The sequence below is a fragment of the Pelobates fuscus genome, chromosome 2 (assembly GCF_036172605.1).
Source record: "Pelobates fuscus isolate aPelFus1 chromosome 2, aPelFus1.pri, whole genome shotgun sequence".
Taxonomy (NCBI): domain Eukaryota; kingdom Metazoa; phylum Chordata; class Amphibia; order Anura; family Pelobatidae; genus Pelobates; species Pelobates fuscus.
The window spans coordinates 290067379-290079544 of NC_086318.1; the positions used below are offsets into that span (position 1 = coordinate 290067379).

General features: G+C 37.3%; 1 protein-coding gene across 1 annotated transcript in view; it reads left to right on the forward strand.

Annotated features, from left to right (window-relative positions):
• The window catches only part of LOC134586297 (protein unc-93 homolog A-like), a gene marked incomplete at its 5' end in the record, with an annotated part of 45955 nt that overhangs the window by 28124 nt on the left and 5665 nt on the right, over positions 1 to 12166 (forward strand). Inside the window, 3 exons of the mRNA XM_063441779.1 lie at positions 3406 to 3620; positions 6219 to 6354; positions 9355 to 9486. Coding sequence (XP_063297849.1) covers positions 3406 to 3620; positions 6219 to 6354; positions 9355 to 9486 — 483 coding nt within the window. The remainder of the gene's footprint in view (positions 1 to 3405; positions 3621 to 6218; positions 6355 to 9354; positions 9487 to 12166) is intronic.

Below are 12166 nucleotides of genomic sequence, written 5' to 3' on the forward strand. Positions count from 1 at the left end.
TTTTGTTTGATGACATTTTGTTTCTTAGTCTCCTCGTTAACATCGTATCTGTTCGATTGCCTTTACTATAGTTCTTCATTCTTAGTTTCTCCAAGATCTTAGCTTTGTTATCTAATATTGTTTTTATTAATTTGTTTTTGTATCTCAGTTATGGAAACCGCATTTCTCTTATAAGGGATTGATTTGCTCTTTTTTGAGGCTTTTGCTAGATCATGATAAAGTGTTATTAGATCTATCCTTTTGTCTTTCTTGAATTGTGTATTCAAACTTATAAAATTGCCTCTCATAGTTGCTTTAAAAGTACACCAGTTGTTAACATGCCAGGTATCATTTGGATTATTTTCCTTGAAGAAGCACCTAATCTGATTTTTGAAGAGCTCTAAATTTTTTGTATTACTTAGTAGGTAATCATTTATCCTTATTATGTCTATGGTTGTCATTCCTTTGTTCCTTAGTGGACCACATGATATTATGATCTGACCAATTATTATCTAGTATTTACATATTTTCGAGAGACATAGCATTTACCCAAACCATAGCAATATGTGAATACGAAAGATGAACTCTAGAAAAAAAAAGTAAAGTCTAATTTCACAGCATATAATCTCCAAAGGTCAAAGTATTCAAACTTATGCATAGTATTAGTAAGAGACTTGGCCATTTTAACTAAACTGCCATTAACACAAACATTCTTAGAAAGTTTTCTATCGAGTTTGGGGTCCAGTACACAGTTGAAATCTCTTGCAACTAAAAGGACTCTGGTCTTTAATGGTTCTACTTTCCATGATTCCATGGTTCTACTTTCTACGTTTTTTTTCAATTTAAAATTTGTATTAGTTTGATGTTTCCTGGGTACAGAATAGAAAACAGGGGGGAGGGAGGTTAATTTGCATAGCTTAAATATGGTGTTGTCACCTCGGCAGCATACATTGCATTGCATTCCGTCAAGTACAATTTCTTTGTTATGACTGACATTATCATGTGAGTGCTATATATCATACATTGAATTACATGCGAGTCTCCTGATCTCTTGCTATTCTACTGTTTGCTGTCTCTCATGATTCAGTCTGCCCTGTTTGACAGTAAGGTTGTAGATATGCGGATTTTTGTCATCCTCCTGGGTGGTGTGTGGATGTTATGTGGGTAATGTTTTAAGGTGTAAGTAGTGCAAAGGGTCTCGAGGTAGGGGAGGTTATAAATTAGGTTCTTTTGGCCTCCCGAATCTAGCCCGGTCTTTGCGTTCCCAGGTGACAGTTCTTGTGTGTCTATGCTGCTACTGGTCTATCACATATCAAGTTATAACAGTATGCAAATTTTGGGGGTACAGAAAAGAAGAGGGTAAGGGTCATGAACTTAAACATAAACATGAACAAGTATCCATACATATAGTGGTGTGGTGGTCCCCAGCTGCGACCAGTGGGATTTATCCCAAGCTTGTATTTAGAGTGCATGAGTCCCTTGATGACCTAACTCAAGTCGCCTATGTAGTGGTTCACAAGTTTGCCATCCCCGACATCAGGTCTCGACAGTGCACTGTGCCACGCACAGGGTATTTTGTTAGAAGAGAGAGGGTATATTATGGTGGGGAGTGGGGAGTGGGGAGACCGGTCGAGAGAATTTATTGTTGTGTGTTTGGTGGGGAATAGACCCAAATAGCGCAGCTCGCTGAGTAGGTCAGATCTGTGTTGCCCATTGTCGTTGCCATCTGTCACTTTTTGTCGATGTGGCTGATCTAATTTGTAGGTTTGCCATTATTTCATATGTCCAGTTAATGGTTATTTGTTGTAGTAAGTCATTTTTCGTGGGTATTGTTGATTGTTTCCATCGCCTAGCAATTAATGTGACCGCCGCAATAAGGATGTGGAATAAAATTTTGCGATCAATGATCGGTATCTGTTTCAGGCCCATGTATAGTAGACACAATTCTGGCGTTAAGGTCACCTGCGTCATTAAGGTTTGGTTAACTATTCCCTGAATCAAAACCAAATAAGCCTGCAGAGTCTGGCATAGCCACCAAATATGGTATACGGTACCGACCTCAGCTCCACATCTCTAACACTTGTCTAATTTGCCGGGATAGATGTGCGCCAATCATGCCAGAACCAGGTACCACCTGTATTGTAATTTGTGGATGAGTTCTAGATGTGTTGTGCAAGCTGTAGTCCCCTTGTGTGCAGTGTAAGCCTCTTGCCAACTGTGGTGAAAGTTCTACCAATCTCTTTGTGCCATGCCATCGTGTATGTGTCATGTGACTCAGTTCGAGTTGTAATAAGTACCTGGTATATGCTGGATAAGAGTTTCTTCTGTTTGTGGAAAGCAAGACAAAGGGATTCTATCTTGCCAATTGTGGGGGCAGATAGCGCCTGCGTCGTGGTCTGCAGATATGACTTAAGTTGGAGATAGGAGAAAATAGCTTTCTGTGGTAGCTGGTATTGGGTTTGAAGAATCGGGAAGCTCTTCCAGGCTGAGCCCTGATACAGGTCACTGGCATGTACACTAGTGGCTAGTGTACATCCACTGATATGCCATATCTGATAGTTGAAGGAGGGGTTGCTGAGGTTGCTGCACAACGGGGTGGCTAGGGGTTCCAAGATAAAAAAAAATATTATTTTTTTTTTAGTGTTATCACTGGATAGTCATTTGGCAGATAAACATTGACCAATGTATGTTTAATTTCATTTATTTTACAGATAGCTATTGAAAATCTGCCTTCCAGATCTGCATATTGGAATAAAAGTTCAAACTTTACTGTTTGAGCAATAATAATAGCAACTCCTCTTTTCTTTTTATCTGCAATGGATGCCTGTAAAAGTGTGAGAAATCTAGAACCCCCCATTAACATTATCAATTACCCTCCAATGGGTTATTTGGAGGAATCCCATTTCCACTTTTCTTTACTCATTACTTATTACTTATGGCGGGAAAGAGTAACATTAGTTAAAATAAATATTTTACAGTGGATTGACTATCTGTTTCAAGTCCTCCCCATATCCACTGTGTATATGGTTTAATGATTGCTGGCTTCCAGAAACACCAAGGGCTTGAGCTAAAAGCAAAGCTCACTGACCCTCGGTCCTAACACTATAAACAAGGAGCAATATCCCTGTTTTTCTCTGCAAACCTTGCAACAATGTGAGCTTGGAAGTAAAAAACAAAAAAAAGCTGAAAACAAGAACAAACTTCATTGCCAGGTAATGCATGCAACCCTGCCTAGCCACATGGCTTAAACAATGGAGAAATAGTACAGCACAGCCGTGCTGCCCAGCACCCCCCCTCCTGACCTTGGTACCATCTCCTCAGCCTTAGTAGCTTGGATGTGCACTTTATGGTTATTCTGTGAAGATAGATGGAGTATAACGTATTCACTTTCTTACCTTTAATCAATAAATGTTTTCCTTTTCTCAGGTTGTGGAGTACTAGCAGTGATTATTGTTGCTACATTTTTAGATCAGATCGATATTAACGAGGAACAAAAAAATGAAGGAGATGTGAAAATATCTGTTTGGAAGTCACTGCTAGCTACGTTTAATCAGCTTAGGGACATACGGCAGTGTCTCCTTATACCACTGACAATGTTTAGTGGCTTTCAGCAAGGATTTCTTTCAAGTGACTACACTAAGGTGAGCATGAGAAATATTATACCAATGTCTCAAGGAATACACTTACACATCTACAAAGAAAAATTATTCTCAGATATTAAAAGATGAACAATGCATGTTGATATAATTATTACATTTTAGTCTGTCTAAACTGATGTTTGAAAGGTTAATTACACTTAAAAACGAAAAAGAAAAATCATGCTTAATGGACTTATGACTGTAATGAAACAAGTGAAAATAACTGCTGTTTCTTGTATCCAGTTATGCCTATTAAACTATCCTAATGTCTAGAAAATGTATAATGTTTTTAGTTTTAAAACCTACTTGGGAGAAAATAAACCCATGCAATGTCTGCTGTTAGCTTCCCTTAGAGATGAAGTCAACGGGTATGAAGGGCTGCTCTTGGCTGTATGTCAGCCAACTACAAACTAGGGCACAGGAGCATAAATGCTCAGCTACACAAGAAGACATAGACCCAAGTAGTTAGAGATATAATATAAAAGTATTGGGTGGGGAATATGGATTAACATGCTAGTTGAGTTAAGGCATCAAAGGATGAGTGATGCATAATGTACTTATGTACTTAGCTAGTTAATTCAGTTAAGGACATAGCTGGGGGTCTGAACCACACTAACCAGGGTTGTACCCATAGTGATCTTTTGAATTGTTGCACCCATCCATAGTTAGCCTTGAGTCTCCTGAACATCTGCAGATGCAGGTGAACATGGAAATAACACTTACAATATAAGATTTTCTAGCAACCCCTTGCACTGATCTTCTTAGTTAAAAAATTACAAATATGGTAATTATGTGATGATTTACAGAATTATGAATAGCAAACAAAATGGTGTGGAATAGGTCATTAAGGTTACCCTGCAGTTGAAGTCATTGCTATTTTTGTCACTTACTAATACCTCTGATTTCTTAAAAACACTATTGGCTAAATAATAATTTCATGCATAGAAGGAGGTATGAATTATTGCAAACAAAATATAATTGAGCCTCTTCAGAAATTAATGGTAAGAATTCACCTCGAGTATTCAGTCTAATTCTAGACACCTGTCTTAAAAAGAGGATATTATGGAACATAGGAGGTTCAGAAGTAGGCTACTAATTTAATAAGGGCAATTGAAGATTTTATTGATGAAGAAAGACTAGAAAACTTGAACTTGTCTATTTAAAAAAAAAAAAAAGTCTCAAAGTTAATATGATACCATAACATGTTCAACAATTTAGACTAGAAGAAATTAGATTTTCAAAGGAAAAGATTCTTCATAGTACGATATTGATGTGGAAATGTCTGACTAAATAAATTGTTTGATCAGATTCTGTACAGATTGTTATCTTTTTATGCTTTTTTGGAAGAATGTGTTATTTAAGGATGTAATGGTTAATGTGTGGAATAACAGCTTGTTGGTCAAAGAAGAAAAACAAATGGCAATTTTAAGTCATAAATCATTTTTTTTCAATTTTGTGATGCGTTTGGAAATCACTTTATTTTGGGCCTTTTGCCTTCTTTTAGACCAACATCACAAACAGATTTGTAGGAAAGGCTTGTGTGATGGGTGGCCTGATTCCCCGATTTGTTTTTCACAAGCCACATGCTCGTGATGCCATTTTATGCCACCTCATGGTGTTTTGTCAGTCTAAGAGAAAGGATGCTATGAAATACTATTTGCAATGTACATAGTCATCTCTGTATTGTGTGTGTACCTGTATTATATACAGAGCAGTGTGTGTGTCTGTATATGCAGCTGTGGGTCAAGAGAGAGGGATGGACAGCAGTTACATTGCTAGAGTGAAATTTATTTTGTAGGTTATTGGGTTAAATTATGTACTGTAAGTGACAACCTGATGTTGGAGCCAGCAAGTCTACTCTTACATGATGAGTGCAGGTCTAGATATCTGCCTGGCCAATCTAGACAGCTCTCTCAAGGTGGACATGCACAAAGAGGGAAGGGAACTGTAACAAATAATATAGTTGCATATTGTGTGAGTGTTTAAATACCGAGTACCTGTAAAATAAAGTTAATAGCTTGCTTGTCTCTTCCTTGAGGTCTCACAGGTGTATTGCTATTTGATGTCCTCTATAGAGTAGTTACTCATAGAGTATTGCCAGATTACAAGATAGCTAGACTATCCTATAGTAACCAGATACCAGTGCAGCATATCTTGCATTGCCAGTGGATATGCTACCAAAGCTGAATCCTAGCATTTAGTGGACCAGTGGTGCAGGTTAGGTAAAATAAACTGATGATAATGTACCTGAACTGGTACATCTTCGGTATCAGAGACGCCAGGGATATGTCGTCAAAGCCAGATTTTAACTTTAGTAAATTGCTGCCCAACTGCAGGAAATTATATATATATATATTTTTTTAAATAAATAAATATACACTCCTAACCAAAAATGTTAAACAAACAAGAACATTGTAAATTTATTCTTTTTTGTCATAGCCAAGTTAAAAAAAATCATATTGTAAAAAAAAGACTGTTTATATTATGTTTTGCAATCATAATTCCTTAACTTTTGTGTTTCTTAAAAAAAAATGTCTTTAAACCAAACATGAAAATCAGCCAATTACAAATGACACTGTGACTTATTCATCTTTTTTCCAGGCATATGTAACATGTACTTTGGGGATTCATTTTGTAGGATATGTAATGATTTGCTTTGGAGCAGCAAACTCAATTTGCTCTATACTTTTTGGAAAAATTTCCCAATATACTGGAAGAATAGCACTTTTTATGTTCGGTATGTATAGTAGGCTAGATTCACATTGTTTCTAAGAACATATTATTATGTTAGAGACATATTCATTGTTATTTATTCAATATGATTTCATTTCAGGAATGATCCTATGTGTGCTTAGATAAAATGTAAATAATTTTACACATTTTTAAATACAAAATAATCAGTTGCACTTTAGTAATGTGACTTTTAAATCAATAATCAATAAATCTAAAAAATAGATATAATATAAATATAGTACCTGTGTTAATTGTGAAGTTAGTAAAAAAAAAAATATTTATTTAGTCTAAATTGTTTTTTTTTATGAAAAGTTGGAGTATTATAAAAAAAAGTTGCTGGTATCTCTTTAATGGGACACTATAGTCACCAAAACAACTTTAGATTAATGAAACTGCTTTGGTGTATAGATCATGCCCCTGCAGCCTCACTGCCCAAATTGTATCTATAAGGATGTTAGAACAATATGAGTGCCCCGCATGGATAAAAAAATTACACACATTTAACATTGTGACCTAAGTGAAGAATGCCTCTATCTATGGCTTAAATGTAAATCTGAATAAAACTGATAAATACATGATAAAACAATATTAAATATTTATATGGTGCAAAACATATTCTATCACACATATATTATTACTAAATAAATACAAAGGAACTTTAAAATACATTAAATATCACAATCTAAAAAAAATAAAAAACAATTATAAAAATTGGTTAGAAAAAGTGACATAATTAAAGGTTCATTGTTTTCAACTAAAAAATCTTCCCTTTCTTAGTATGGGCCAGCTTTTTAATAAAGTCTTGACCCCACCGGTCCTAGAAACCTTTTCTTATTATTATCATTACTATTATTATGATGTTAATATAATATAATTCCGTAGCGCTTCACAGTGGGTGGACGAACAGACATATAGTTGTAACCAGACAAGTTTGACACACAGGAACAGAGGGGTTGAGGGCCCTGCTCAATGAGCTTACATGCTAGAGGGAGTAAAGTGACACAAAAGGTAAGGATAGTATTAGACTAATGACAGTTGCAAGTGAGGAATCAGTCAGGAGCTATTAACAGTTTAATTGATACGCTTTTATGAAGAAGTGGGTTTTTAGTGATTTTTTTGAAGGAGTGGAGACTGGGAACATCTAACGGAGGAGAGAAGTGAGTTCCACAGGAATGGTGCAGCCCTCGAGAAGTCTTGAAGGCGAGCATCAGAGGTGGGAGTACGGACATAAGTCTTCAGCAGAGCATAAGGGCCTAGACCCGACATACTTGTGTATTAGTGAGGATAGATAGGTGGGAGCAGCATTATCTAGAGATTTGAAAGCAAGAGTCAGAATTTAAAATTGAGCAATATATCTTACAGAAAGCCAATGTAGGGACTGACAGAAAGGTGAGGCATGGGTGGTGCGGGCGAACAGGAAGATGAGCCTTGCTGCCGCATTATGGACTGTAACGGTGCAAGTTGGGAGCACGTAAGACCACTGAGAAGCAGATAACAGTAGTCAAGGTGAGAAAGTACAATGGAATGGACCAGCACCTTAGTCGCATCTGGCGTTTAGTAGGGTTGGATGCCCGGAGTGTTTTTGAGATGGAAACAACAGGATTTGGCGATAGACTGAACATGAGGCGTGAAGGAGAGGTCGGAGTCAAAGAGAACACTTAGGCAGGGAGCATGCGTGGTGGAGCTGATGGTAGCACCGTTGACTTGGAGGGAGACAGACACAGGAGTAGCAACACTTGAGGGAGCAAAGACCTTTTGAATGGTCATACATTTTAAAGCTGTTCGATCACCCTGGTGCACTAAATTGAAATACAGGGGTACATTGTGCTTTGCATATGTTCTTTTGATATTTGAGATATGTTCCTCTAATCTTCTGTGAAGAGGTCTTTTAGTTTTCCCAATATATTTAAAGCCACAAGGACAATTTAATTTATATATAAAAAAATGTTTATAACAAGTTATTAATTCCTTTATTTCATAATCCTTATTGTTAGCTTTGAAAGAGTTTATTTTCTTCTTTTGATAATGGGTATTTAAAAAAAAAATGCAGTACATATGCCACAATCCTTTGTTTATTTAAAAAGTTTTTTTTTTTTTTTTTAAATATGAATAATATATATTTTTTTAATTTGGGTTATTTAATAAATATTAATATTTATGAATTCTATTTTCCTCCATTAAAATATAGTTAATTGGTGGCTGTGAATTATGTCACTTTTTATAATTACAAATATAGTTTTTAATTGGTTGATATTTTTTTAGATTCTTGTGTTTAATATATTTTGTTTCAATAAAGTTCCTTTGTATTAATTAATTAATAAGGCTATTATATGTGAGGTAGAATATGTTTTGCCCATATAAATGTCTCATTCAATGTTTTACAATTTAAACGTTTCATTTAGATTGAGATTTAAGATCTATACGTAAATAGATACAAACTTCTCTTAAGTAACAATGTTAAATGTGTGTAATACTTATATCTATGCAGAACGTTGATAATGTTGTTACGAACTTATAGACAAAACTTGCTCATTGTGGTATTCAAACAGCAATCTGGAGTAATTGATCTTCTTATGAAGAAAACAGATTGCTATTAAATGGCAGACTGTCCCTGAAAAAGGATATTCCATCATATGCAGGATTCTTTTTTTGCCCATTCTATGGACATATACATTCCAGACATGAAATCTCATTGAGTCAAGGATCGAGTATATGGAGTTTAAATGGGCAGATCCAACAAGTCAGAGAGCATAGTAACATTTCAGGGATAGAGCCAAGCACACCTCTTCTTAAAACCTTAACAAGCCACCACTGCCAAGTCAGTGTATTTCTCTACATAGGTTTCAAATTAGTCTATATGTGCAAAGAGAGTGTTTAAAAGTAGAGAACCATACAAAATATTTGGCTATAGCTGATGTGAACAGAACACATTCAATATTCTGAGAATATTTCTATAAATTAATGTTTATTTAATAATTATTTTTATTTCTTATCCTTATAACAGCTGCACTTACAAGTGCTTCCTGCATAATTGCCCTTTTGCTCTGGCGTCCACACCCAAGTCAATTTGCTGTGTTTTTCATATTTCCTGCTTTATGGAGTATGTCAGATGCTATTTGTCAGACACTCTTGAATGGTAAGATGTCCAAAGAAATCATATTGAAAAACAGCATATGGGAATTAACTTTTAATTTATCGAATGCATTATGTTTGTACTGGTTGTTTATAGTCAACCTTGACACAAAGGGCTGCTTGTAAAGAAGGATTTGTTCTTCTTGACTCATACTACAAAACAACATAAAAGTATGTACCCAGGAAGGATACATTCAGTGACAATGTTCATTCATGGATCTGGGTTAGTGGTTCCTAAACCAGTCCTCAAGACATACCCCTGGTTCAGAATATGTCACTAGCACCTTTCTAGTGCAATTGGGCAAATAGAAACCCGAAGTTCCCAATTGCCGAAGTTCCAAAATTGCAGAATTTCCAAAGTTGACAAAGTTCCGAAGCACAGACTTGCCGAAGTACTGATATACCCAGTGGAAAAATTAAGAATGTTACACTGTATACCCGTTTAAATAAAAAAAGTATACAAACATAGCCAGGATTCAGCTGTAAGCATTTGCAACACTTACAACAATCAAGTAACACATTTATATAATGGCTGCTCACTGTAAAAAAACAAACAAAAAAAAACAGTGTCCCCCCTCCCGAGCCCCCACCCGTGCCACGCGAGTGGGGGCTTATAACCTGAAGGGGGACCTATTGCCCCCCCTGGGCCAGCCCCTGAGCGGCAGATTGGGGCCCTGAAGTAAAATAAGGGGGGGAACCGATTGTCCTCCCCCCCGGCCCCCACCCTATTGTCCTCCCACCCCGGCCGCCACCCCTGAGTGGCGGGTGGGGGCCCTAAAGGAAAATAAGGGGGGGGGGGGAAAGAGAAGTATAAGGGGGTGCAGAGAGAATATACACAAATATGGTATACTTAGTACAATGAGTGGAACACCTCCTGATTTTCCTACAATAAAAACATATACATAGTGTAATAATTTATAATAAGCTTATTCAGGCTTTCAGACTCCCCACCAGGATAGCTTCTTTCCAGCCTCTCAGTAATTCAGGATATCCAATTTGGTAAAGATAAATAAAAACTTCACTGGATAAAATACAAAACTGAAAAAAGCTAAAATAACATAGGAAATAAAATGTCCACAGCACTAATGCGTTTCGACCTCCAGGTCTTTGACACTTTGACAAAGACCTGGAGGTCGAAACGCGTTACTGCTGTGGACATTTTATTTCCTATGTTATTTTATGTTATTCAAATTTCTGAAAAGTGTCAAAACAAGAGAGGGAGGGAAAGTTACATAAATGATGACAGGAAATTTAACTAATAAGCTATTTCCAGGCACTGGGAGCCCTATAGATGTGTAAGTGGTTGTGGTGGTTAGGGTTAGGGGTTCGGGTTAAGGAGCCATACAGATGTGTAAGTGGTTGTGATGGCAAAGTGCTTCGGATTTCTGAAAAGTGGCAAAACAAGAGAGGGATGCTTATGAATGTCCGAACTGTCGAAGTGCTGAACTGAATGCAATTAGTCCGAATTGCCGAAGCATACACATTTTTTTACTTACCTGAAATTCAGAACGGAACCAAATCTTTTGCCCATGCTCATCCCTAGTAACCAGGCTAATTTATAAACGTGTCAATTTCCATTAAATTCTCCAAAATGAAAAAAGAGGACACACACTTCAAACATAAAGCTTTTTGGCAAACTAAAGTGCTTTAGGGGTGTAACTTTACATCTTCTTTCTACATGTATTCTTCTGAAACCATCACATTTTGCTAAGACATCTATTTCCTACTGAAAAACTTAAACTTCACACTTTCTTGTAACTTTCTCCTTCCTACTTTCAACTTTATATTCTCATTTTGTAACTTTTTTTGTTCATCTCTATGACTTTATCTAGATTACAAAATCATCAGTTGTCTAATTAAGAACCTTGCATAATCATGGTCAGATTAAGAGCCCATTGGGCCTGGTACTGACAATTATGATGGGCCTAATTACAGAATCTTATCGACCAAAAACAATAAAACAGTCATACCTCACAAGTGTCATGTATCGATGGAGATGTTGCTGGAGGGAAACCCAAAGGATGCAGCTATAAGAAAACACATACTCTATGCTAATCTCTTTCTATTTTATGTTTTCATCTTTCAAGTAAATACATACCTCCTAAAAGCAGTGTCCAGTGAAGCAGGAAGTCAATGGGCAGGGTAAAAGGGTGGGCCACTGTTGCAAATCACGTAACCAGAACTGCCAAAAGGGACAAACATGCCCAAAAAGGGGGCATATCTGCCCAAATAATTTGAAGGCCAGCATGGCATGAATGCATGTCAGGCTGCCTGCCATTCATGCAGGCTGGCAAACTAAGAGCATGCTATGCAGACAGCACCCTGAGCTTGGTATAAATGCGTCAAATGGTGCACCTACCCCACGCTTTCTAAGGACTCCATGATGCCCAGTGTCCCCTTGTATCTCAGTGTCCCCATGTCTCCCAGTGCCGCCTACTGTCTGGCTCCCCATGTCTCCCTGTGTCGCCTACTGTCTGGGTTCCCATGTCTCCCAGTGTCCCCTAGTGTCTGTGTCCCCATGTCTCCCAGTGCCTCATGACACTTAGATACATGGGGACACTTAGAGACATGGGGACACTGAGACACAAGGGGACACTGGGCAACATGGGGGCACTAGGAGACATGGGGACACAGAGCGACATGGGGACACAGACACTAGGGGCACTGGCTGGGAGACTTGGGGA